Source organism: Mesocricetus auratus, unplaced genomic scaffold, assembly GCF_017639785.1.
Source record: "Mesocricetus auratus isolate SY011 unplaced genomic scaffold, BCM_Maur_2.0 Super-Scaffold_100006, whole genome shotgun sequence".
NCBI lineage: Eukaryota > Metazoa > Chordata > Mammalia > Rodentia > Cricetidae > Mesocricetus > Mesocricetus auratus.
In genome coordinates, this window is record NW_024429190.1 from 67,669,662 (window position 1) to 67,695,809 (window position 26,148).

Here is a 26,148-nt window from a genome sequence, read left to right on the forward strand (position 1 = left end):
GAAGAAGTTAAACTTTCACTATTTGCAGATGATATGATAATTTACATAAGTGACCCAAAAAATTCTACCAGGGAACTCCTACAGCTGATAAACACCTTTAGCAAAGTGGCAGGATACAAGATTAACTCAAAAAATCAGTAGCCCTATTATATACATATGATAAATGGGCTGAGAAAGAAATCAGAGAAATATCATCCTTTACAATAGCTACAAACAGCATAAAATATCTTGGTTCATGCTAACCAAACAAGTGAAAGACCTGGATAGCAATAATTTTGAGACTTTAAAGAAATAAATTAGATACTAAAAAATGGAAAGATCTCCCACGCTCTTGGATTGGTAGAATCAACATAGTAAAAATGACAGTCTTACCAAAATAAATCTACAGATTCAATGCAATACCCATCAAAATTCCAGCACAATTCTTCACAGACCTTAAAAGAATAACAATCAACTTTATATAGAAAGCAAAAGACCCAGGACAGCCAAAATAACCGTATACAATAAAGGAACTTGTGGAGGCATCACCATCCCTGACTTCAAGATCTATTATAAAGCTACAGTCCTGAAAACAGCTTGGTATTGGCACAAAAATAGACAGGTAGACCAATGGAATTGAATTAAAAGCCATTATATTAACCCACACACCTATGAACACTTGATTTTTTACAGAGAAGCTACAATTACACAATGGAAAAAAGAAGGCATCTTCAACAACAGTGCTGGCACAACTGGATGCTGGCATGTAGGAGACTGCAGACAGATCCATGTCTATCTCTCTACTCAAAACTTAGGTCCAAATGGATCAAAGACATAAATCCAGCCACACTGAACCTCTTACTGAATATAACCCCAGTAGCACAGACACTGAGATCGACAATTAATAAATGGGACCTACTGAAACTGAGAAGTTTCTGGCAAAGTAAACATTTCACAGGACAAAACGGCAGCCCACAGAATGGGAAAAGATATTCACCAACTCCACATCTCATAGAGGGCTGATCTCCAAAATTTACAAAGAACTCAACAAGCAAGTCTCCAAAACACCAAAGGATCCAATTAAAAGTGGATTACAGAACTAAATAGAGAATTCACAATAGAGGAGTGTAAAATGGCTGATAAGAAAGTACTCAACATCATTAGCCATCAGGGAAATGCAAATCAAAACAACTAGGAGATACCATCTTACTCCTGTCAAAATGGCTAAAATCCAAAACACCAATGGCAGTTTATGCTAGAGAGGATGTGGAGAAAGGGGAACACTCCTCCACTGCTGGTGGGAGTGCCAACTTCTACAGCTACTTTGGAAATCAGTATGGAGATTCCTCAGTAAAATGAGAATCAGTCTACCACAAGATCCAGCAATTCCATTCTTATGTATATATCCAAAAGATGCGCATTCATACAACAAGGTCATCTGTTCCACTATGTTCACAGCAGCATTATTTGTAATAGCCAGAACCTGGAATCAACTTAGATCCCCCTCAACTAAAGAGTGGATAGAGAAAATGTGGTAGATTTACACAATGGCGTACTGCTCAGTGGAAAAAAAAACCCAATGGAATCTTGAAATTTGCAGGCAAATTGATGGCACTAGAAGAAACCATCCTGAGTGAGGTAACCCAGTCACAAATAGACAAACATGGTATGTACTCACTCATATATGGATTTTAGACATGCAGCAAAGAATTACCAGCCTACAGTCCACACCACCAGAGAGGCTAGGAACCAGGAGGACCCTAAGCGAGACATACATGGTCTCCTGGAGAAGGGGAAAGAGACAAGATCATAGGAGTAAATTGGGAGCATGGGGAGAGGGGAGTGGGAACTAAGAGAGAGAGAAAGGGAGAAGAGGAGCAGAGAGGACATGAGGGAGCAGAAAGTTTGAGGTGAGGGAAGAATAGAGGAGAGAGGTAATGAGATACCATAATAGAGGGAGCCATTATAAGTTTAAAGAGAAATCTAGTACTAGGAAAATGTCCAGAGATCTATAAGGATGACCCTATCTAACAATCTAAGCAATAGTGGAGAGGCTACCTTAAATGCCTTTCTCCAATAGTGAGATTGATAACTACCTTATATGCCATTCTAGAGCCTTCATCCAATAGCTGATGGAAGCAGAGGCAGACACCCACAGGCAAACACTGAACTGAACTCCTGTAAACCAGTTGCAGAGAGGGAGGAGTAATGAGCAAAGGGTTAAGATCGGGCTTGTGAAATCCACAGAGACAGCTGACTTGAACAAGTGGGAGCTCATGGACAGCAGACTGATGGCTGGGAGACCAGCATATGACTGATCCAGATCCCCTTAATGTGGGTGTCAGTGAGGAGACCTTGGCAATCTAGGGGGCCTCAGGTAATAGATCAGTATTCATCCCTAGCGTATGAATGGACTTTGGGGAGCCCATTCCACATGGAGAGATGCTCTTTCACTCTGGATACATGAGGGAGGACCTAGACCCTGCCCCAGATGATATGACAGACTTTAGAAATCCCCCATGGAGGGACTCACCTTCCTTGGGGAGCAGAGAGGGGATTGGCTGAGGGGATGGAGTCATTGTTGGGGGACAATGGGTGAGGGGAGGGAGAGTGAACTGGGATTGACAAGTGAAGCAAGCTTGTTTCCAATTTAAATAAATTTTTTAACCTATCTATTTATATATCGTTACTAAGAACTATCTTGTATAGCCACACTGTGACAGATGCCAGTCTTTTGATTCATTTTAATACACTAGCCATTATTGCAATTTTTCTATGACATAATACCATGTCATACCATTTATTGGTTTACTCTCAATTTTAAATTAGGCAACAAATATAAACTTTCCCCAAAGTACACGCTGTTTCAAAGCAAATGACTTAGGTCTGTTTTACTAACAGTGAACTTTTTCAAAGCCAAATGACTCAAAGTCAAACACTGAAGCAAGTTAGTCAATGTATTCCTTAGAGAGAACCATGCTCTGAAATTCCAGTGGCTAACAAGGTACTCATAATTTGACATTAGCCAGAATTTCTAGGATTTTGTGGCTTTGGGCTTAGCATTACAACACATTTTATGTCAGTGAGGGCAATTTCCTAATTTCAGGTTCTTGTAAAACAATATTTGAAAGTGCGTGAAAGTAGGAATTCATAACCTGACTAACAAAAGGTTAGTGGTCGTGACTTGTCCATAAAACATTATCTTGGATGCTTGGGAAGTACAAAGTCTTTGCTATTTTTTTCAGTAATAAGGAAAACAGACTTGTGGTTGTAGAGATAATAAATAAATCATGCATAAATATATAATATGCAAAAGTATACATATCATACATACGTGTATATAACATCCATAATATGATGAATATGTAAACACACCTCAATCCCTTCTGTTAGAGAAGGAAGTTTTACTATGCATTAAGTGGGAGGCATATGTTTATTTACACTGTGAGGCTCTGCAGAGGTGAATGTTTTGCCAAAAGGAGAAGAAAAACATGGGCATGAAGGTAGTAGCTGCCAGAGACTGCAGTTGATCTTAGCCCAAAGACTGAGAAGTCTTGGAATTTATGGTTAGAAATTGCCCAGCCAATGGCCATTTTTGAGCAGAGTGTCAAAAGTCTACCTTATTTATAAAGGACTTTCATGGCATCACAAAATTCTTTCTCAAAACTAGCTAAGATTTTGTTTCATTTAAAAAATTATTTTTTGTGTGTGCATGTGAATGGAGGGCATACAAGTGCCCTCGGAGGCCAGAAGGTGGCATTGGATTTCCTAGAAGTGGAGTTAAAGGAAGTTGTGAGACTCCTGAAATGGGTTCTCGGAATTGAACTTGGGTCCTCTGCAATAGCAGCAAGTGTTCTTTGTCCCTGAGCCACCTCATCAGCCCTGAAAATTAGTTAGATAAGCTCCCACAAAAAGATTTTCTTTCTGTTACTTACATATTTACTTTTTGCTTAGCACAGCCAAAATTTCTGAAGAAAACTATAAATTCTTCCTCTTCTGAGAAGCCCAAGTCTTTCAGTAATTACCATCTTCCCCCCATAAGCATTTGTTATGACTGTTCACCAAAATCATTTAGGCTTGGACAGCTCCACAAAAAGAGGCAGCATGTTAGAGATCCCATTTATTCAGAAATTGGCAAGGTTACTGCAAACTTCATTCGTTATGGATTCAGTCTAGCTTCATTTGATTTCCTCCTTCAACAAGTAGAGTTAATCAGAAATGGACAGCAAGAAAATAGTGGATAATGGACAAAAGAAAGACTGAAATAAAGGAAGAAAGGAGAAAGAAAATATTCTTGACATGTACCTTAACGATGAGGAAAGTTTGAAACAAATTTATCCTCTGAATGATACTGCCTCTTCACTGAGTGGTCAAATCCAGTATGGAGGGAGGAAGACAGATTTACTGACATTGCATAGTTAACCCAAGGATCACTGGCTTTTCCCTTCTGCATGAGGAAGTGACTCTTCTACAGCCGCTTACTTTCTTCTTATATTGATATAACAGCATACTTAACTACTACACTAACATAGTGTTTTTTAAACACCATATAAAGGCTGGCAGACAGAAAGAAAATAAAATTTAACAAAGTACCTAAAAGGGCCTATATCATATCTTCAGTCACATAATTTAAGGCCACACTGCTCGCAAAGATGTTTTAGAGTAACCCTGTCACACTGTTGACAGTCAGCACAGTGTAACTTAATTAGATTTTCATCTTTGTTGATTTTCTCCAGCAACATTAAGGTCACATAAAATAGGTAACATGGACAATATTTTAGTTGTGTGGCTTTCCTTTCTTTAATATCAAGTTTTTTTTCTGGTTTCTCAGTAGTCTGGGCAGAAACTGAAGAATGAAATTTATCATTTGAGTTTTCTTTAGGAAAAAGCAAGAAATAATATCCAATGTGAGAATAAGCCAACAAAAGTTGCAGAGTTCTGAAAGTAGAGGGGTTAAAGAACACGTGACCATCCCATCCTTTTCTCTGTAGTTTTAGGATAGGCTGTAAGAGTGTAGAACACTAAAATATAAAGTGGTCTTCATTCCACAACATCAGATCTCATAGATGGCTCAGTAGTGAAACTGAAACTTATGACAGATTATTGGAGGAATACAAAGCGTCGACCTTGATTGTAGACTATGCAGTGAACTTAAGAAAGGCAAAAGCAGCATGAACGAAGGATTTAAAACTCCATTTCACATAGCAGTTATGGTAAAAATATCAGATGCTCAAAGACCAAAGATGAAAGGGAAATGTTCAGACGGCTCTGTCAGAAGAGCCTTTTCACAGCACGTGGCACTTTTGATTGGCCTTAAATGGGGAAATGTTTCAGGTCACTTGGAAGTCTTTGGGACTTTTAATATTATTGAGGCCTTCAAAGACAAGTATAGGTAGACTGAGGAATTCAATAGCTTTAAAGATACCATTGGGCAATGCAATAAAGTAGTTAGCCAGATTGTGAAGAGCCCCTGGGGAATGTGTACCAACAACTATGAAAAAAGTAGCTTGGAACCTGGGAACCATTAAAACATTCTGGTAATGGATTTGATAAGTGGCACAGCTTCCAATTCTTTATTTCATTCATTATGGCCTTGATATCTGTGGCTAATTAAAAGTGAGGAAAGTTTCTCTCAATTGTCTCAAAGAATCAGTCCAAGGCCCAGGAAATAGTGAACATGAAAGTGGTCTGATTGCCACAGGTCATTCAAATATTTTCACTCCCATTAAATAACTGTGCCATCATAACTAAAATTAGATAACAGAAAACATTTGTGACTCTAAGGGTGACTGTAGACTTACTGATTGTTTTTATTACTATTGTAAATAACTAGCATAGCATTCTTCTACTTCTTGGACACAGTACATTTAAGACAATTGACTTCATTTTAAATTGATGGCATAAAAGTAATTGTTTTCAAGTGCCTTGTACCCACTGGGTGCTAGTGCTGTCATTCTCAAACTCAAAGAGTCTCTGCACATTCTTACTGGTCTTGGCATAAGTCAGTGCCGGAGATTGCTACCTGGGAGCCAGGCAAGGCAGTGGGCCAGACCAATTTCAATGCAAGGCCAGGTTAGGTTACAGACTGCTTCCTGATTAGGTTGGGCAACCCAACAGTCTACTTATAGAGTGGACTTTCTATTACCAGAGTGCCAGATATGGATATCTTGTTTTTTCTTCCCTCTTGTCTATAAGTAATAAATGACAAATGGATTCAGAGTGCAATCCAGGTAGGGAAAGTACATCTATAATAGTGCTAAGGGGACTGGACACTCTCATTTTTGGATCTGTTCCATAATCTGATCAATTTGTGCCCAAACTAATCTGTATGCTCGTTTATATTTAAATTAGCTTATTTAAACTAACCCAGGTGTGTATGTGTGTATGTACATGTATGTGTGTATGTACATGGTGTCATTAAACTACTTTTTTCTTCATCAAGCCTGAATAGACTGTGGTATATTTTCTGTGGTTGAGTTTCATTGCTCAAAGTCTTTATAGTCAGTTTTTATAAAAAAGTTTTGAAATGAAGCTTATCTTTTGTCTGTAGATATATTCTAATCTCCAAACAGCCAATTTAACAAATCTACAGGCTGCTTGCTACAGATTGCCACTCCCCAGAAGGATGAAGGGTTACTTTCGTTGAGTCAGGCATGATGCTGACAGTATCAGGAAGCTACTGGTCTCAGCATTTCCCATTAGCTTCTCATAATGCCATCGCCAAACCCCCCAGCTTCCTTCAGCCAGACCAAGTTTCCTTCCAGAATGTAAGTTCAAAAGTCTAAGACACCTTCCTGCTCAGCCATGGAGGTGTTCTTACTCCACAAAAAGATGAGGTGGAGGAGTTCACAGAGGTTCCCATAGTTGCAGGGGACAAATAAAAAGTCCCCCTCCAAGACTATATTCTTACAGCTATCATGTGGACAGATTTCCTCTGCCAGTCTACAATGAGGTCAAGGTTTGTGAGAACTATCCAGATGAGATCTGGTTAAATCTCTACAAAAGAAAGCTTTTGTTACAGCCTAGTGTGACAGTCATGCCTGATGTAGTGTGAGACCTTTAGTTACCAGGCGTCTCATCCTTCATCTTCAGGAGGCCTTTCCAGGCTCTAGAGCATCCTCAATTTCCATCAATCAGTGGAAAAATTCTCAGATGCCTCTGGGAAGTCATCCCTCCCTATCCCAAGAAGCTTCTTGGAGGGAGTCAGAGGGGATGCTATCTTCTTGGCAAACTGATTCAAACCTATGCACCAAACTCACAGATAGACCTCTCAATTGCATCAGCTTCCTTTAGCTTCTAAGAACTGTGTCAAATCCCCACCTGGCAGAGAGGCCCCAGCAGAAGGCACAATAAGGAATCCCTGGTATTGATTCAGGCTACAATCACCTTACTCATTCGAAGAACAAAACCTTTCCTGATCTGGGCGGTGGTGGCACATGCCTTTAATCCCAGCACCCGGGAGGCAGAGGCAGGTGGATCTCTGTGAGTTCGAGACCCAGCCTGATCTACCGAGCAAGTCCCAGGACAGGCTCCAAAAACAATACAGAGAAACCCGTCTCGAAAAACCAAAACCAAAACCAAACCAAAACAAAACAAAAAAACCTTTTCCTAATTGAATAGCAAAGGGAATCCTTCCAAAGCAATTTCCTGGGTGATTTTTGAGCATCTTGTTTAGTAAACCAACTAGAAACACACACACTTGCTAAATTGCAAGCATGGGACTTCCAGTAAGCAACTTTTAGTTTGAAGGCCATTCCTACCTCTGGTTTCAAATGGAAATAAAGACACTTTCATCATATTTCCCTGGCTTTCAAATCTGGCAGAATCCCAAAGAATCATTAAGTAACTGGAGGAACCTTACAATGAGCCGTGTGTACAAGTAGAGGGAAAGTTTTTTAAAAAAATTATTTGTATTTAGTTCAGTTCTAGTCTTCATTTTTTAAACACACGGTTTAAGTTATTTATTTATTTATTATTATTTCTGCAGGTACCCCAGAGAGGTCAGAGAGGATGCGGGATCCCCTGGAACCGGAGCTAGAGGTGCTCTGGGGCCACCATGTGGTCTCCGTCCTCTGCAAGATCAGTCAGTGCTATGAACTGCTGGATCACCTCCGCAGGCCCAACAATAGCGTTCCGAGTAATGACAGTTAAAGACCTACGAGGGTTTTCTAAGGCTGCAGTCTTCCTACATGGAAAGAAGGCATCAGCAGGGGTGTGCATTCCCTGTGCAATCTGGTCTCAACAGTCCTGACACAGGAGCGAGTGAAATCCCCAAAGGGTGTCTGGCAGGAGCAGTAGCCTTCTCCTGGGGCGGGACTACAACCGTCTCCTCTGATTTGGCAAGGGGCCACTCCCCTAGCCATCCTCCTCCCTAAGCCTGTTGCTCAGCCCCTTGGAGCCTTCCCTCCCCCAACTCCCAAGTCCAGGGAATTTCCCCAGCATCTCCAAGCTTGACTCTCCTGCCTGGAGGAAGAGACAAGGGCAGATAAAAAGGGGGGTACAGCTGGTTTGAGAACAACGCAGTGCTCTACAGCCACCTCCAGCACCTCTCGAATCGGTACTCCCTGGTCCAGGATCTTGTTCACAATGAGCCCCGTGCCCTGCTGCTCAGCTCGCATCCTTGGCGGTTCCCGCTTGCTGTTCGTGCGGCTGGCGTTTCTGTTGCTGCTCACACTGCCGCAGCATCTAGCTGAAGGTACGAGCACAGTACCTGCAGGGCGCGCGGTGCCTGACACACCCCAGCTGGCTACTGCAGTCACCCCATCCCAGGAGCTGAGAAAGAGCTCTGCTAGAACCCTCCTATAACCATGTCTCTTTCGCAGGGGGTCCTGCCGCTGCAGCAGTGGCAACAGAACTGCGTTGCGTTTGCTTAAGCGTATCTCCGAGAATTAATCCGAAAATGATCGCTAATTTGGAGGTGATTGCTGCAGGTCCACAGTGCCCCAGGGTGGAAGTCATGTGAGTTCTGATTGATACTTCTCTGGGGTGCAGGTGACCTCCGGAGAGGGAAGTCCTCGATCTTCAGTCACTGTGACTTACCTGTGCATTATCTCTTTTTTCCCTTCTCTCTTTGCAGAGCTAAGCTGAAGAACCAGAAGGAGGTCTGTCTGGACCCAGAAGCTCCTTTGATGAAGAAAATCATCCAGAAAATACTGGACAGGTATTTGATATCTTGGTCTTTGGGGTTCTTAGTCTCTGCAGACTGACAAGTTCTTTGTTGTCCCTGTAAGATTTAAGATTCGAGTACTATGTTCTAAACTGGTCTTAGAATAAAGGATTCAAAAGGGAAAGCTGTTCTGGGGTGTTCCCGGGAAATCTTTATTACAAATTCCACATACTTGAGCAATAACCCAGAGCTCATTACTGGTGTCCGTGTGAGTGCCGGGGTTGTGGGGTGTTAGGCTAGAGTGAGGCAGTTTAGTTACTGATATAATTCTTTTCTCAACAGTGCAAATAAGAAAACTAAGAGGAATGCACTTGCATTGGAAACATCTCCCAGTGGTCAATAGAAAAATTTCCAAGGACTCTGGCTGCAATGAAGACAAGAAGGAGTTTATCGCCTGCTTTCCCCAGTAATTTTCTCTGTAAACTCCCTGCTTTGAACAGGAAAGGGAAACCGCTGTCCCTGAAGCTTTCCCCTCAGTTTATGAGTGTATTTAGCAAAGCATATCCGATTCATTTCTACCATCTGTTATACTATTGCATATTGTGGCATTTTAGCATGTAAGTCAAGAATCTTTGGTTGTTAACCTTTCAAAATGTCTTGAAGTGAAAGTGACTATTGCATTTTGTCTCAGAAAATATATGCATGTGTGTGTGTGTATACATATGTATACCTTGTAGTGTTCGTGGGAAAGCTGTGGAATTAACAGATTAATGAAGTTTTGTTAGATGCTGTTGATGGGGATGAAATGGGAGCTATTTTATTGTTGTTTCAACTGGGTGTGTTGAGTTTTTCTTACATCTGTGCCTGGTGTGGTATATAACTTTTATGGTATTAGCAAGCTGGTATGTCATGCAGAAATCTGTGTAGAATACATTTCCTTATTTAGAATTCCTAAACGTGTAAGTTCCAGAAGGATTAATGTATTCTCATCTTATAATTTTAGACATTTGATGTCTTCTTAGTATGGCATAGTGTCATGACTTATCATCAAAGTGATTGTGTGCTATTTATTAACTAGTTTATTAGTATTAATATTTGGATCACTAATTGCACGCTATAGGTAGATGAAGAATATAAGAATCAGGTAAATTTCTTACCTGGTTTTCATAAAAACACTTTTAAGAGATTTCTAGTAAGAGAAATTTTAGCAAATATCTATACTCTTAGAGTTTTGAAGACATACTTAACATGTTTGAGTGTGAATACATCACTTTGCCTCCTCCAAACATATGGTGCATTGCTGAGGTATTTAGATGCCTACAGTGGGTCTTTGTGAGAATTTGAGAGCTTCATTATGAGGAAATTAATGTAGACATCATATCCATTATTTTAAGATTATACTTTTTAAAGTGTATCATTTGTTTATATTACTGTTTTGAAGAAAAAATAAAGTATGTCTGATTTTCACTCAGGTTGTTTGTTATTTCTTGTGATGGTGACTTTCATTGTCCTGAATCCACATTCTCCACACAGCGAGCTTCCAGCTCTCTGGCCTGCACAAAGGCCCCATCTCTCCAATTTCTTGCACTACTTCAACCCTTCTCTAAGCTTATGGCCCTTTTGGCTATTCCTTCAGGGTATCAATAGCTTCTGGGGACCTTAGAAAACAGAAATATGATAAGATTTCTTCATCTCTGCTCTAGTTCAGCTCTCAAGCAGGTCCCAGAGGGCCATGCATTAAAGGCTGAGTCCCAAAGTTTGTGCTCCTGTGAGGCAGGGGAACCTCTAGGAGGTGAAGGTGGAGTCCCTGGTTTGGTGCTGTTGGGAGGCAAGGGAGTCTCTAGGAGGTGGGGCCCAGAAGGGGCATTTAGACCATATTGGATATGCCTTTCAAGGTGATGTGAGGACCCCAACCCTCATCATATTCCTCTTTCTTCCCACCCCCCATGGGTGAAAAGGTCTGTCTCTTTTACCATGCAATCCTGCCAGGTATAATGTACTGCCGGAGACAAAGCATCAAGGCCAATTAGTCATGAACCAGAACCTCAGACCTTCAAAACTGAGCCAAAATAGATTTACCCTTTTAAAACTCACCGCCGAAGCCTGTTCCGGTGACACAGAGATAATTAGCCCACTCCTTATTTCCTAGACATAGAATAAATGGGACTAAGTCCTGGAAAGTCAGGTGGCAATGCATCTCGTCTCATGCTATTCTCAAGCTTTGCGTCTCCCTCGCACTCTGTGAGTTGGGAGTTTAGCTCTCTAGTCAGGCTTATTCTGTTTCATTTGCTAGTGCTCTTCCTGCAAGAGCTTTGCTCCTTTCCCCCCCCCCCACAAAGGCAGACTTACTCATCTTTCACAATTAGGGTCCAGCAATACCTTTTAATGACACTTTTTCTTGCCGTTTTCAGCTCAGTATCTTTTAGATACTAGATGACTGAGTTACAACAAATGTTGCTTTGTTATTGTTGTTTGTTGGTTTCTCCATCCTAATCTACAAAGAACTCTCCTAAGGTAGCCACCATATTCTATCTATCTCTGTATCCCCAATGTATGGCACAGATTGACTAAGTGAGCTAATAACAACCCAAGTGATTGGATACTGCCCTAAAGTTGGCAACATGGTTCATGGTAGGTGTTGACTAACCTGTCTCATTTCTCCTTGTCTACAGAAGTTCCCAGCCCATAACATCTCCCCCAGAACTCACGTGGCAGACTTCTATATTTTCTCTCACTTCCTCACAACAACCTCTCTTACCCATCCCCACCGAATTAGGGATCCTTTTTATTTTCTCATAGAATTATCCAGTTTTCCTTTGTAACATTTTGTGTGTGAAAGTGTCTGGGATCTGTCTATTCCAGTATCACTGCAGTCTTGATGAGGATAGTGTCTATCATTTCATCGCAGTTCCTAAGAGAGAGTTTAAGGCATGGTAGATATTTAAATAGAGGCATGATCTAGGCCAAAGAAGCCTCATTTTCTCTCTAGCAATAAGATGGTAATTTGTATAAATAGACCATTTTATTTTTAGGAACAGCCAAAAGGATTCCAATCTAATTCATACACAAATAACTTTCTGCTACAATCAAACTATTATATATACCAATGTTGGTATGCACTTTCACATATGACTGTGTATTAATATATTACTAGTTATATAAAAGCTTTGTTTTTTTCTTCACCATGTAACCTCTCTCTTTACATATAAAATACCAACGGATACATTTTCTATTGTCATGTCCTGATGTACCTGTGTAAAATTTAGAGAGGAAGAGGCTCAAAGATATGAGAAAGCCCAAAGTAGTTTAAAAAGCATGGTTTGTTGCCAAGATTTTTAATTGTACAGAAAAGTAGAAAATACCTCTAAGTTGAAAAAGTTATTGAACTTGTACAGTAGCTTCTTTAATCTCTTAAACAATACATTTTATTACTTCATAAATTACTGGAAATGTGAAGAAACAACCAGACTGATGTGAATACTTGAACTCTAAATTCCAGTGTTTTGAACAGTCATTCATTACAATGATTTCCAATTGATAAAGTGCCTAGGAGTGATAAATGAAAACACAGCAAACACCCTTGGATGATGAAATACGTTTTGTGAACAAATGAATATTCCATATGTTCATTTGTCCATAAAAGTACACAGTGGTGTCGTTAGAAACACATGCACAAGTGAGTAAAACACTGCACAATGGCCTATCTGCGAAAAGAAAAGTACTCCCAAGGCAGTGAAAACTGTATCCCATTTACAACAAAGTAGATGGTTTGATTCATATACGCCGGAGTCGCTTGAATGAGGTAAAGTAGCTGGTTATTTTTGATTTGTCATCTGCATGGTCTTTTGTTGTTGCTTTATCCAGATGTGAAACTTGTACTTTGCTTCTAGACCCCTGAATCACTGGAATTTGTATTATCCTTGCAATTCTGGGTATCATGGCCATTCTACAACTGGTCGTTCTATAGAGAACAAATGGGCTTCGGTATACTACCAAAGCAAAGCTTATACAGAAGCCTCAGTGGCAGAGGAAGGGACTATGGCCAGCTTGAGTGTGGTAAGCAGGCCTTGTCTTTCTCCCCATTCCCTTTGCCTTGCTAAAGCCATTAGATTACAATCCTAAAGCAAGCCACCAAGGTCTATTCCCTTTTTTGGCCACTTCCTCCTCCTGAGACTGACCACCAATGTCTAGCTACCAAATTATTGAGGTCCAGCAATCAGAAGCCTCTTTTGGTTCACCTAATTAACATGACCAATTAAAACTAAGTACCTCATCCTAACACAGGGTTCCAGTTCTACCCGTATAATAGGCCATTTTCCTATGTGCCGTGTCTGTCTCTATCCAGAGGCAGCCCTTTGTCCTCTGGGACAAATACCTCTTAGCCCTCTCCCTCATTCACTTCCCCTTCTCCCTCTTCCTCAATCTCCTGTCTTTGTTCCTTATCCCTGTCCTCTGTCCCTCTGGGACAAATAAATCTCCTTTGTGCCGAGAACTTGGTCTTGGGGGCCTGAGCCTGTACTTTTTCTTCCAATAGTTGCTTCCACCCTGCCTGGCATTACCAGCTGATCCTTCTAGTAACACATTCAAGGCTGAAAGCACCTGGGAGAAATTAATCTAACATTCATCTTCTAGGGATACACCTCCTTTATCCCTCACAGTAACCTCTAAATCACTCTTATCTACCTGAAACTCTCCACACACTAGAAATTAAATATGTGATTGGTTAAAAGTAAGTTTGTACGCCTGCCTTGTCTCTGGCAGGGTTTTTTTTTTTCAGTTTGTAGCATCCTTTGTTGATTCTACCAGACTTTCCTGCTTGCCTCTGAGTGTGACACATTTAATTCCTAAAGGTATGACAGATTTATGGTAAAATATGACTAGTAGTTTTGTATACCTATCATAGCTTTTAATGCTTGCATGAGGAAAAGAATTTTTATGAGTAAACTCTCACACACTTAATTTGAAAATCCTTCCTGGATGTCACAGGATGAGGAATTTATCACACAGAGGAGCACCTGGGGAATTCTGTTACCTCTGTGATTAAAATAGCAGCATGTATACTGTGCATCTGATTTGGGCTAACTCCTGGTTCATTCTTAGCAGAAATGATTCCAGTGTTCCGAGAGGGGCCATTTATATCTCAAATATGAAGGGAGAAATACTGACACAGGGAGACATACAGGCTAAGTCTAAGATTTTGTTTCAATCAATATTAGGATTGAACACTGCTATGACATCTACCTCACTTGCTCTCTGGGTTGTCTTGGAAGTAGGGCTCTTGTCCTCAGTTCCCTAACTCAAACTCCTATTCACAGCGAGAAAATTGAGATCTGGACATTAGGATTCATATATAGTTTTTAAATTTATGTTGCTATATTTGAATGATTTTAGTACTCAAAGAACTTATTTCTAAATCTATGTTAAGCAATAGTGGAAGGACCACCTCGAATGCCCATTCCTGATAATGAACTTGATGTCTATAACTATCCGGGAGCCTTCATCCTGGGACTGATGGAAGCAGAGGCAAACACACAACTAAGCACTGAACTGAACCCAAGGAACCCAGTGACAGAGAGAGAGGAATGATGAGCAAATTGGCAAAGAATGGGCTGGCAAAACCAGCAGAGACAGCTGATCTGAACAGGGGAGTGCTCTTGGACCCCAGACCGACAGTGGGGAGGCCAGAATGGGACTGATCTGGACCCCCCAAATGTGAGTGTCAGTGAGAAGGCCTGGACAACCTATGGGGCTCTGAGCTGTGGATCAGTGTCTATTCCTGGTATACAATCTGTCTTCATGTGCCTATAGCACAAAGAGAGATGCTCTCTCAGCCTGGACTCTTAGGGGAGTGCCTTGACCCTACCAAGAGTAAAATGATAGACTCTAGACATCCCCTATGTGGAAGGATTTGGCAATAGGGTGGGAGGGAGGGTAGAAGGGGAGTGCGGGAGGAGGGGAGGGAGAGGGAACTGGGATTGACATGTAAAACAAGCTATTTAAAATTAAAATAAAAAAAATTCAGAAAAAAAAGATGTGAGAAAAGCCTATATTCTATATATTTCCTGTCAATTATATTGCAGCATTATCAAATGTATGACCCTATCACCATTTGTCAATCAAACTTCATTGCTTAGCAGACCAGACATTGTACAGGATCCTCGAAGCTTAAGGATGATTATGATTTATTTTTCATGGAAGACACAGCATTTTCCCAGGAATGAATGGCTTTTCTTTTTTAAACCCATGTTACATATCTTCACTCTGTGGATGTGTGTGGAGGTCAGAGGACAACTGGGAGAGTTGGTGTCTCCTGTCAGTTGGGATCTAGGGATCAAATGTGGGTCATCAGACTTTGGGATGAGTACTCTTATCCTCAGAACAATCTCCCAGCACAAGACAATGGCTTTCTTGAGAGGAGGGAGACCTACAGTAGAGAGAGAGGGGAAGGGTAGAGAGAGGATCACAGTAGGGAGAAATCACAGCAGCCAGCACCATCCAATTCCCAAGCAGGGGCAGCATTTTGAATTTTCAGTGGTGTGAGTGGCTGATTAATCCCCCCTCTCTCCAAAGGAAGCCTGGGGAGAGGACAACAGCCAAAGTTCAAGTTAGATAATAACAGAACCTCCAAAGAAGAATTATTTTAAGCCACTAAAATAAGAGTGGATTTGACTTGCAGAAAAAAAAAAAAGAATCAGTGATACCGAATAATAATGGGTTCTCAGGTTCTGAAGGCATCTTAGGTTACAATGTCCTCAAACAATGACTGCAGTGGAAGTGAGTCACGGCCATGCATTTGGTGCTCAGCAAATGCAGTCATTAAAAATATATTTTCTCAGACCTAGAAAGTGTAGCAAGGCTCCAGGATGGCAGCATCTGGAAAGACCCTTCATTCATCCTGTACATGTCCCTCCTCATCTGCACCTCCCTGGCCCCTCCTCATCTGCACCTCCCTGGCCCCTCCTCATCTGCACCTCCCTCCAGGGCCAGAAAGGAGAACCCCTAGCTGAGTGTCAATCTTGTTGACATTTGCACAGTGTCTGTCAACTCGACATCAAGCAGAAAACATTTGCCTCCAGCTCCCATAGAAAACCTTCTGCCCACTGACCATCTCAGCTTTAACAAGTGGAAATTTTTACTGACCTTGGAATTTTCTGGGCCGACGAATGCTTTTACACCTGATTTTCGGGTAACCACTCATTTCTGTACTGCTTAATAGAGCTATCTGAGGGAGAGCACTTCAAAAATGATCCGTGTGGAGCGGAGCTACTATGTGTCCTAATTTTAATGGATAAATGACCTTCCAGTATCCATTTAAAAAAAGTAGCTAGCAGATAAGTTTTATTTTGGGTCATAGAAACTGGCTTGTTTCCTGAGTGATTACTATTTATAAGGTGGCTTAAGATAAAATAACTTACCACACATTGTAGAAAATGGAGATGACAGTGAAAAATTAATGAAAAAGGTTATAAAGTTATTTTAAAGCTAGGAGCCTCCACTATCTAGTCATTTTCTAGTAGTTGTAAAATTATAATTCTATATAAACTAGCTGCTTCTAATTGAATGGCTGTTATAAAATATTCTTTGCACATTTCCACAACAAATCACCATTGTTTTCCATATTTTATTTTTTTACCATTGAAACAGAAAGGGTTTATATAAATCATAGGCATAGAAATTAACAGTAATAATCCTAGTAGTGAATATAGAGTATTATTTAAATTCCCAATGCTTTGGGAAGATATTTTAGGTCTTTCTTCAGATAGAAAAAGTTAAATGAATAAGTCACACAAGAAGTTTATAATGTTAGGCACATAATGGGTATTTAATATTTCTTGAATAAATAGAAGCTACCAGATAGATATTTTATCTCAACTGATTAATAAACTTACAGGACAATCGATTTGTTGGTACTTTCTCCTCAACCTTACTGACAAGATACATTTACCGATTGTCTTAAAACAGATCATCATGGTGTATGCCTGTAATCTTAGCACTTGGGGTGCTGAAGAAGGACCATGAGTTCAACGCTACCCTAGGCTCTATAGCAGCGTTCTCAAACTTCTTAATGATGAGACCTTTTAATGCAGTTTCTCATGATGTGGTGACCCCCAACCATAAAATTATTTCATTGCTACTTTATAACTGTAATTTTGTTGTTGCTGTCATGAATCACAATTAAATATCTGATATTCAGGACATCTGATATGTGACCCATGTGAAAGGGTCATTTGCCATCCCCTGCCCCCAAAAAGCCAAGACCCACAGTTTGAGAACCATTGCTATATAGTGAGTTTGAGGTCAGCTTGGTCCACAGCAAGCAACTGTTCTTACAACTAAGAAAAAAGAATTATAGAAATCTCACCAATTGAAAATGGAAAGAAGTTTAAATATTGTTAAATATAGATTAAAAGTGTACAGTGAAGCCAATAAATTTGGCAGCCATACATAGGGTTGTTTGTGTTGGCTAGAAATGAAGATCATGAAACATTTTAAATCCTTTATATTTCACTCAGAGTTTTGAAAGAGATTAAATTATGTAATTACCCATTTAGAATAATTCGTTCCCTTGTGCAGAAAGATCTTTTTGTGCACATGTATTAAATGTGAGTCTCCATAAATTTATACATATATACATACAAATGCAGACAGAATATAAATGCCAAATTTCTATTTGGCAATGGTAACTACTAATGACTACCATTTTTTGGAGTAACAGTATGAAGAGGAAATAACATATTTAATTTTCATCTATCTTTAGTGTATTAATGCTTCTTTAAAATAAAAGGGACAACAGGTATGTTGACCTTGATATTCACAAACACTCATACAGTAGAAACAAGTAGTTTGTTACATGAAGGAGAATGTTTTCATTTATACTAATTTGAATGAAATTGCAAAAGAAAATTTACTTAAGACAGAAAGAAGCCCATAAATGCATATGCAAAGGAACCCTTTATAGTAAGTGACTCATATTCCCACCCCACATGCCAAACAAATTCTGACACTTATCAATAATCAGTACAGGAACTTTATTTGTCATTTGGTAAGGGAAGGGCAGCTCCTTCTCAAGGAGCTGTGTCTGAAAGTATGAATGGTGTCTATTAAGTCCCCAAACTGCATTGTAGGAAGGGTATGACTCATGACTCCCTCCTCACACAGCCAAAATGCTTACAGCATTTTGGCCTAGGTCTTACCTCTAAGCTGGGTGTTTATACATCTGTAAGAGTCAGATGTAGAGAGTGACAGTAGGAATGTGTTTGAACTGATGCACAGCTTGTAGCTAATTCTGTAGGATTTTTAACCTGTCTGGTCAAAGTGGGTTGGGTATGTATGACTTGACCATCCTTTTATGGTCACATCACCACATTCACTTACTTCCCCTTACCCACCTCTTCAGCAGTATAAAAAGAGGCATGGAGGCATAGAAAGCGACAGTGTTCTAGGCAACAGCTCATTCTCACCTTGAGTCTCCTGGCTCTGGGAACAGTTCTAGCTCAGTCTTCTCCACCATGGGCTTCAGACTCAGACCTACATCCTTCTGCGCCAGGGCCAGACCACTCCATAACCTACAGGTGTGGCCGCTGCTGGTCCTGCTCCTCACTGCACTGGTTCCCACTACAGTTGGAAAATGTAAGAGAAACTTTGGGAAAGATGAAAGTGGAAGGCTGCTTCTTCTCAGCTTGTGTCCAGGCAGCTTGTGGTGTGTATGTGGGAGGCTGTGGGTGTGTATAAAGTGATTGTACTGTGGCTTCTAGGTTTGGAGGGTGTAATGACTAAGAAATCTAAAACATACTTGGGCATTTCATGTGTGCAGACAGTCTACAAGCTTTGTTATTAAAAGTTTACAGGGAAAATTTACTATGTCTGTGTGGAAGAGGGACAAATACCTTCAATTTCCAAGTAAGGGAAGAAGAAAAATAGTTTATCATCACTAATTAATTCTTGTGTTCCAATGAAGCTGATGATGTGGACCCATATCTTGAATTGCGCTGTAGATGTGCTAATACAGTCTCTGGAATCCCACTCAGCAATATTTCCTTTGTGAATGTGTTCAGGCCAGGAGTCCACTGTGCCAACGTGGAAGTGATGTAAGTCCCTAGTTCTTTGTTCTTATTGTCATTAGGGGACCTTTCACCTTGACCTATAGTCTCTTCTCCACCCTCATGGACCTGTTCTCTGTTGCAGAGCCACACTGAAAGGAGGGGAGAAAATCTGCCTGGACCCAAATGCCCCTGCCATCAAGAAAATAGTCCTGAAGATATTGGAAGGTTATTGAGCAACCATCTGTTGACTTACTGTGCAAGAAGGGCGAGGTTTTGATATCTGGATATTCCAGAATCATTTTCCACTTTAAAATGGGGATACATTTTCATTTTGTCTCAAAAATCACATTGTGTTTTGAGGTGTGTTAAAGGGTGGGTAAAGACGATGAAAATGGGCTAACCAAGTTGTAACATGCAATTTATGGTTTATTTCTGCAATTCTCGGCTAAACATTACATTGTGATGTAATTTTCATTTCTTTCTAAATGCACTATGTCAAGTTTTATTTCTGTGTTTTTTGAATTATTTCTTTTAGTTTTGAGTATATAGTTACATCACTTCCCCCTTCCCTTTCCTCCCTCCAAATCCTTCCATAGCCCCTTCCTCGTTCTTATTCATATCCATGACCACCTCTTTTTTCATTGATTGTTGTTATATTCATATATGCATATACATATGTATTGACAAATTTCACAGTGGTCAATGATAATAGGAACTGTCTGGATCCAAGCAGATCATACTTGCTCAGTAGATACTTGTTCATAAGAGTTTTTTCAGTGTCTTAGATCTAGAATGCCTTGTTTCCAAACAACCTCTGCAATGTTTTCTAACATTTGTTTTAACCTTCAAATCAAACTTAATAAAGTCATAGAATATAACTTCTGTAAGCAGTAGTCATTTACTTTATAATGAATATTTTTGACACCAGTAGCACCAAAAGCATGCAATGAAAAGGGGATTAACACTCTCTGTTTTTAAAAACTTCACTATTGTCTGAAACATGTAAATTGGCTAGATGAGTCTTACCTGCTGCTCTCTCTCTCTCATTCTCTTAATTACAATGAAATTGGGACATCATGTATGGTAGGCAAGTGTTCTGCCACTGGGCAATATTCCTAGGCATCTATTTAAAAAATGTTTGGTATTTCACAATATTGTCAGGTAAAGTCACTAATTTGATGATCTGTGCCATTTTTAATGTCATACACTAGCAAGAATTTATTGCTTAAAATGCTAGGCATATTAAGTATTCTGTGTGTATTAATAAAATAATCTTACTAGATCCCTGTAATCTGATTACAAGTCCATCCTCTGGAGTCAGAACAACTCCACCTAGTAGTTGTTTCACGTTGGTCAGGTTGCTGATTTGCTCTGTGACTTAGTTTCTTCATGTCTAAAATGTAAACAATCTCTTGCCCATCTAACAGAGCTGATGTGAGAATGAAAAGAATTGAACTCAAATGCTTTAAATATTGTAGTCACATAATAGCTCATGTATAAATGTTAGGAATTGGCTGTTAGCAGAAGCACTAATGCTCCCCATGTCACAGGGAGGGAGGGAACCTGAAGTTTAAGGTATCACGAGACTTGCCTTGGGTTGGAAATGTAGCTCAGTGGCTCACCCGGAATGTGAGAGGCCCTGGGTTCAATTCCCAACAAGATCAAAAGAAACCTGCTGTAGAATATAAAATGATCAGAGTGCATAATTGACTCCTGTTCTTTAGCCACAGGAGCATGATACTTTCACATATTTGTCCTTCCCTAAGGGGACTCCACTACATATCACATCATGTTATTGGCACACAAGATACTACTTGATACAGAACTCTCCTGGTGTACACCGATCATGGAGAAAGAGAGAATTTCACCTATTCCAACTTGTGCGTGGACTTTGGGGGAACACCTATATGTTAAGCATGTCATTCACTCAAGCTCTACAGGACTGGAGAGCTCCCTTTTCTGCCTCTTCACCAGCAGAGGCTCAGCCCCTGAGGATGTTTCGTCTTTAAAATAAACACTTATTCAGTAATAATTACACAAGGGTCCATAAACACATGATGAAGCAGTACACGGAGACAATTTTCAATTACTTTGCTCCAATAATGAAAAGCAGTGTGGCGTCTTGTGCCTACCCTAGGCAGTCTTCCTCCCACTGGGAGTTGGCAAGACTAGGTTTTAGCATGGCAGCATTTATACCATGCTTAATGTTCTTGAGGTGATGGTGTCTCTTGCTGTTGTGTACCTATACTGGATTATTTTCTTCAAATGTAGAGAAAAGTTGCCTTGCCTCAACTGACATTATTGCCTGAATTCCTTTACTCTGCAAATGCTGAAATCTGGGGCTAAGCAGCCCAGAGTATTTCCTTGATGTCCATATACAAACCCTCTTATCCATTCTTTTTATTGCTGACCTAGCAGAGGCCTTAAGTTTCAGTTCCCTAAACACATAGAAATTATGACATGTTTGGCAGTAGCCATTGTGGTCAATGCTGAATGTTCAGAAACATGTATTTCAGGGAATTATCTTGACGATATCACTATCCAAGAGAGGCAGATAAATGGCCACATAATTATAACTGTATGTAGCATAAGGTGATATAGAGATTTCCAACTGTCCTAGCACAATCTCTTATCAGTCTTTTCTAGATTTGAGATGAAAAGAGAAATATCTAGGCCCAAAGATGTTATCAAAGCAACGAATTCTAATATAACTGGTGATTTTTCTAAAAAGAGCAATGAGGACAGCAGATCTTGCATCCTGCAGTTGATTGGACAGCAGTTAGAAGACTAGGGAATGCTTCCACATAAGGATAAAGTTGAGAAGTCATTGTCCAGACAGTAACTTTAGCCTTTCTAGTGGCAGAAAATAAATTGCAAACCACACATCTTTAACCACGCAGCAGTCAAACTCACTGTCATCCACAGGAGAGTGACAGGCAAGAAAGGCAGGAGACAGTTTGGGGTAATGCAACTGAAAGTTGGAAAGGCAGCAAATTGGTCCTGAAGACATATGTTCTGTAAATTGTACAGTGACAGCAGAAAACTCTTGTCACATACGGCATACCTTTGGCAAAATTCAAGTTCTACTCTTTCTAATTCTGCCATTGTTCATATAAGTTCACATTGGAGATGTGACTCCAGTCACTAGTCAAGATAGCTTACCTCAGCTTTTCTTTTTCTCTGTTTTGTTTTAATCTTGGCTGGCCAGAGCCCAGTTACTGTTCCCCAAGTGTCATTGCTTCCCCAGGGCAGTTCCTCATCCTGTATCCCAGGTTTCCGGGCTGGGCTGGCAGTGGAGATTAAAAGTGACTGGAAGTCCCAGGAACCACTGGTCTGCACTTAGAGTCCCAGGCCCCAGTTGCCCTGTGCTCGTCCTTGGATCTAGTGCCACCCTCTTGATATGAGTGCCACTGCGGTATGTCGAGGCCCCTGCCCCAGGCCTGGGCTGCTGCTTCTGGGCCTGTTGTTTCTTCCAGCCGTGATTGCCTTCACCAGTGGTGAGAGAGGGTGAAGGGATCCTAGGGGCTGGGAGATGGTTCAGGAGCCTCAAGGGTGGGGAGGTGAGCTCTTAGACACCAGTCATACTAATTGGCTTGTCAACTGCACTTCATCGCTCACCTGCCTTCTGAGGGAGAGTTGGTGCTATAGCCGAGGGTGAGGGAAAGGCCTAGAGGTAACACGGGCTGATGGTATGGTCACCCACCATTACCTCTTCTACTCCTCTCTCCCTTCTCCCCCTTTGCCCTCAGCTAGCCCTGAAGAAGGCGATGCAGATCTTCACTGTGTGTGTGTGAAGACCATCTCCTCTGGGATCCATCCTAAGCATATCACCACGCTGGAGGTGATCAAGGCAGGACGCCACTGTGCGGTTCCCCAGCTCATGTGAGTCCTGCCCACATCTTCCAGGCCTGTCCTTTCCTCTCTGCTCATTCCTTTCTATCTCTTCCAACCAAGGCCCTGAAGAGTGCATTCCTTCCCTTTCCCCTGACAGAGCCACTCTGAAGAATGGGAGGAAAATTTGCCTGGACCGGCAAGCACCCTTATATAAGAAAGTGATCAAGAAACTCCTGGAAAGCTAGGTACTAGCTGCCTAAATCTGCTATGTGTTACATGGGATACTGGAGTTTTGTCTACTTTCAATCTAACTGCAGTCTTCTGATATTTATGTTATCCTCTGAGACCTAAATAAATGCATTGAACCAAGCTGTCATAAGGTCAAACCATTTCTTTGTTATGGAGCCAAAAATAGTGTTGACACATCACATGTCAAAAAACAGCTCCAGAACTTTGAACAAAAATATTTTGAAGGAAAGTTTGGGCTAAGAACTGAATTTTCTTGCCATTATGGGTTGGATGACAGCTGATGAACATTTTCGTATTTATTTAATTACATTGCCTCATAATTGCATTTTATTTTTGTGTTGCAATCAGCTTTGTCAATAAATGTTAGTGGGACTAAGTTGCCTTTAAAAATAAGTACATAAATTAAGCTTTGATTCTGTTCCCTTAAAATTTATACTCCATTTTATCATAAAAATAACAAAATAAAATGACAATGAAGCTGGGTGTTGGTGGCGCAAGCCTTTAATCCCAGCACTCAGGTGGCAGAGGCAGGCGGATCTCTGTGAGTTCAAGGCCAGCCTGGTCTACAGAGTGAGTTCCAGGACGGCCTCCAAAACAATACAGAGAAATCCTGTCTCAAAAAACCCCCCAAAAAATGACAATGAAAATATAATGCTAATATGTTGATACTTTCAAGAAATTTTATGAAACTATATTTCCACACACTGGTTCTTGAAGAATGTTTATATTTCTAAAAATAAAGTATTAAAAACAGCTCCTATTCTCATACTATTGCCTGTACATGTTTTTCACCTGGCAAACTTAGAGTTCTACTGTGACCTGTTAACATGCCATCACTGTTGCTCTAAGGATGTAGACTTGTTAGGTAGACTTTCTGCAGTATTCTTGGGTTCCGAAGAACCTTATTTGTAATTCAATTTTCCTTAGCATTCCATAGCATCAGAGATATCATATAGTATGCTAAGCAGCCATGGGGGTCCCAGGAATGTTGCCAGGTGGTGAATTTTACTCATTGTGTCTTTCACATCATGTGCCTCCATTCCACTCATTTCACTGTCCCTTTGTGTCCACCCTCTGCCCTTGCAACCCACCCCATAAAATAAAATAAAAGAGGAAAAAGAAAAGTCAGTCTCATCACGGAAGCTGTAGTGTGACACAGCAAGTCACACAGTAAACCCTCTCACCAATATATATATTTACATGCAAGTGTTCATTGCAAAGAATCATTTGTCTGGTTCAAGACCTCTGGTTTCTGTTACACTATCAATGCTGGATAGTCACAGGTACTCCTCTTGGTTATCCTGCTATTGCCCTGTGACATGGAGATCCTGCAGGCTTGAGTCTGCAGTACGGGCTCCCTCACGTGTCCCAGCAGATCACAGATGGGGTGGAAGTTGGGGTGGGGTTGGCTCTATTGTACTGTCCAGGCGAGGTGCAGGGCCTGCTCGCCTGAATGTGAATGTGCAGTTGGTTGGGGACAGGGACAGCTTCCCTGCTCATATGGCCTGTGCCAGGTTGTTTGATACTTATTATTCAGAAGAGAACTACCACACACAGGAGTACTGGAGATGCTGTGACATTTGTGCATTGGTGGGACAACTCGAAACCCTGGTTCTTGGCCTGGGTAGTTGCAGGGTTAGTCAGTCTGACAGCTCTACTTAGCCCTCACCACCAGGGTGAACTCTCCTGCATTGCCCTGGCTAGGTAACCCCTTGCAGTGATGAGCAATCGGTGAGGTCAGTTCTGCTACATTCACATTCTCAGGGTCAGATTCCCTACCCCTACACTTTCAGGGCCAAACTACTGTGTTGCCCAGGCATGGTGTGCAGGGACTACTCTCCCAAGTGCTGCAGCTGATGAGGGGCAGGGACAACTATCCTACTCTTATGACCTCAGGGACAGCTCTCCCACCAGCCTCAGGCATGGGGGGTTGCATCTGTTCTTCATCATGGTGCCACATGACAAACAAGTATTTGGGACAGTTCTCCCGTGCTCACAACTTCTGGATTGGTTCACCCACACCTCCACTTTAAAGCAGCCTCCTTTACCAGCAAGGGCATTAGGAGAGGACTTTGTCACTTGGAAAATCCCAAGATATGTAGCACAGCTTTTTGAACATTTACAGAGCAATAGAGTTAGATTGCCCCTGAACTCTCCTGTCTCAATCTTTGCAACCCAGATGGCAGTTGGAAGTCATCAGCCAAAAATACCCACAAACTCAGCCTTCGCTGCACAGTCATGGTCCCTATCAGCAAAACAAAACCACACAAGTGTATGTTGCTCTCCGCAGATATTGTTTTTGTAATCTTTACTTTTCTACCTCCCTTCTAAGGCTTCCGTGGTTAAAAAACAACTTCCTTTGTGATTAATGATGCATTGAGAGGTTAGTTGGTCTTAAAGACAGGCATCTGTAGTAGTCTCATGTCCATTATAGATAGTAGAAATTAGACAAGAGAGAGAACATTTTAAACCTCAAATTTCAACATAAAGCCTCATGCAGATAATTCTCTGGCCTGGGGATGGGCACTGGTGGTGTTTTTCACTCTTGGTAACAACTGAAACACTCAAATAACACACAAAACCACAATGGTGTTCTATCATTTTATAAAATACACATGATGCTTAGTGATTGTGAGGCTAAACTGTCTTTCTAGCAAAATTAGAAAAAAAGACAAACTGTTAAAGTCATAAGTGTAGGTCATCTTATGCTTCTGTAACAGAATACTACAGAACCATAATTCATAATAACTGTTTCTCCAAAATTGAGGGATTGCATCTGTTGAGGGTCTTCTTGCTGCCTCATACCATCCTAGAAGGAAGGAGGAGGAGGAGGAGGAATGGGAAAGGGAGAGGGGAAGCAGAGACTGCAGAGGAGAGGGAAGAGGAAGGGCAGGGGAGGGAGAGGGAAATCCTTCTCAAGGAACCCCCCAGCTACAA

At 41.0% G+C, this 26,148-nt stretch overlaps 3 protein-coding genes across 3 annotated transcripts; all 3 read left to right on the forward strand.

Annotated features, from left to right (window-relative positions):
• Nucleotides 1-8,387: 8,387 nt before the first annotated feature.
• On the forward strand, nt 8,388-10,552 carry LOC101835923 (alveolar macrophage chemotactic factor). Its single transcript, XM_005068088.4, has 4 exons — nt 8,388-8,674; nt 8,802-8,937; nt 9,056-9,139; nt 9,428-10,552. The coding sequence occupies exons 1-4, from the start codon at nt 8,566-8,568 to the stop codon at nt 9,486-9,488; spliced, it is 390 nt and encodes a 129-aa protein (XP_005068145.1). The 5' UTR covers nt 8,388-8,565; the 3' UTR covers nt 9,489-10,552.
• A 7,954-nt stretch (nt 10,553-18,506) lies between these two features.
• On the forward strand, nt 18,507-20,006 carry LOC101837507 (platelet basic protein). Its single transcript, XM_005068160.4, has 3 exons — nt 18,507-18,715; nt 19,044-19,173; nt 19,271-20,006. Exons 1-3 carry the CDS (start codon nt 18,595-18,597, stop codon nt 19,359-19,361), a joined length of 342 nt encoding a protein of 113 aa, XP_005068217.1. The 5' UTR covers nt 18,507-18,594; the 3' UTR covers nt 19,362-20,006.
• Nucleotides 20,007-22,413: 2,407 nt separating this feature from the next.
• Nucleotides 22,414-23,331, forward strand: LOC121140873 (platelet factor 4-like). Its single transcript, XM_040747385.1, has 3 exons — nt 22,414-22,625; nt 22,878-23,010; nt 23,120-23,331. Exons 1-3 carry the CDS (start codon nt 22,529-22,531, stop codon nt 23,205-23,207), a joined length of 318 nt encoding a protein of 105 aa, XP_040603319.1. The 5' UTR covers nt 22,414-22,528; the 3' UTR covers nt 23,208-23,331.
• Nucleotides 23,332-26,148: the final 2,817 nt, after the last annotated feature.

What these genes read in the sequence shown, in the direction of transcription:
- LOC121140873 (XM_040747385.1), top strand. Translation starts at nt 22,529, where the DNA reads ATGAGTGCCACTGCGGTATGTCGAGGCCCCTGCCCCAGGCCTGGGCTG. An exon ending in CGTGATTGCCTTCACCAGTG is followed by an intron (nt 22,626 to 22,877) that starts GTGAGAGAGGGT and finishes CTTTGCCCTCAG; the next exon opens with CTAGCCCTGAAGAAGGCGAT. An exon ending in TGTGCGGTTCCCCAGCTCAT is followed by an intron (nt 23,011 to 23,119) that starts GTGAGTCCTGCC and finishes TTCCCCTGACAG; the next exon opens with AGCCACTCTGAAGAATGGGA.
- LOC101837507 (XM_005068160.4), top strand. Translation starts at nt 18,595, where the DNA reads ATGGGCTTCAGACTCAGACCTACATCCTTCTGCGCCAGGGCCAGACCA. An exon ending in TCCCACTACAGTTGGAAAAT is followed by an intron (nt 18,716 to 19,043) that starts GTAAGAGAAACT and finishes GTTCCAATGAAG; the next exon opens with CTGATGATGTGGACCCATAT. An exon ending in TGTGCCAACGTGGAAGTGAT is followed by an intron (nt 19,174 to 19,270) that starts GTAAGTCCCTAG and finishes TCTCTGTTGCAG; the next exon opens with AGCCACACTGAAAGGAGGGG.
- LOC101835923 (XM_005068088.4), top strand. Translation starts at nt 8,566, where the DNA reads ATGAGCCCCGTGCCCTGCTGCTCAGCTCGCATCCTTGGCGGTTCCCGC. An exon ending in TGCCCCAGGGTGGAAGTCAT is followed by an intron (nt 8,938 to 9,055) that starts GTGAGTTCTGAT and finishes CTCTCTTTGCAG; the next exon opens with AGCTAAGCTGAAGAACCAGA. An exon ending in ATCCAGAAAATACTGGACAG is followed by an intron (nt 9,140 to 9,427) that starts GTATTTGATATC and finishes TTTTCTCAACAG; the next exon opens with TGCAAATAAGAAAACTAAGA.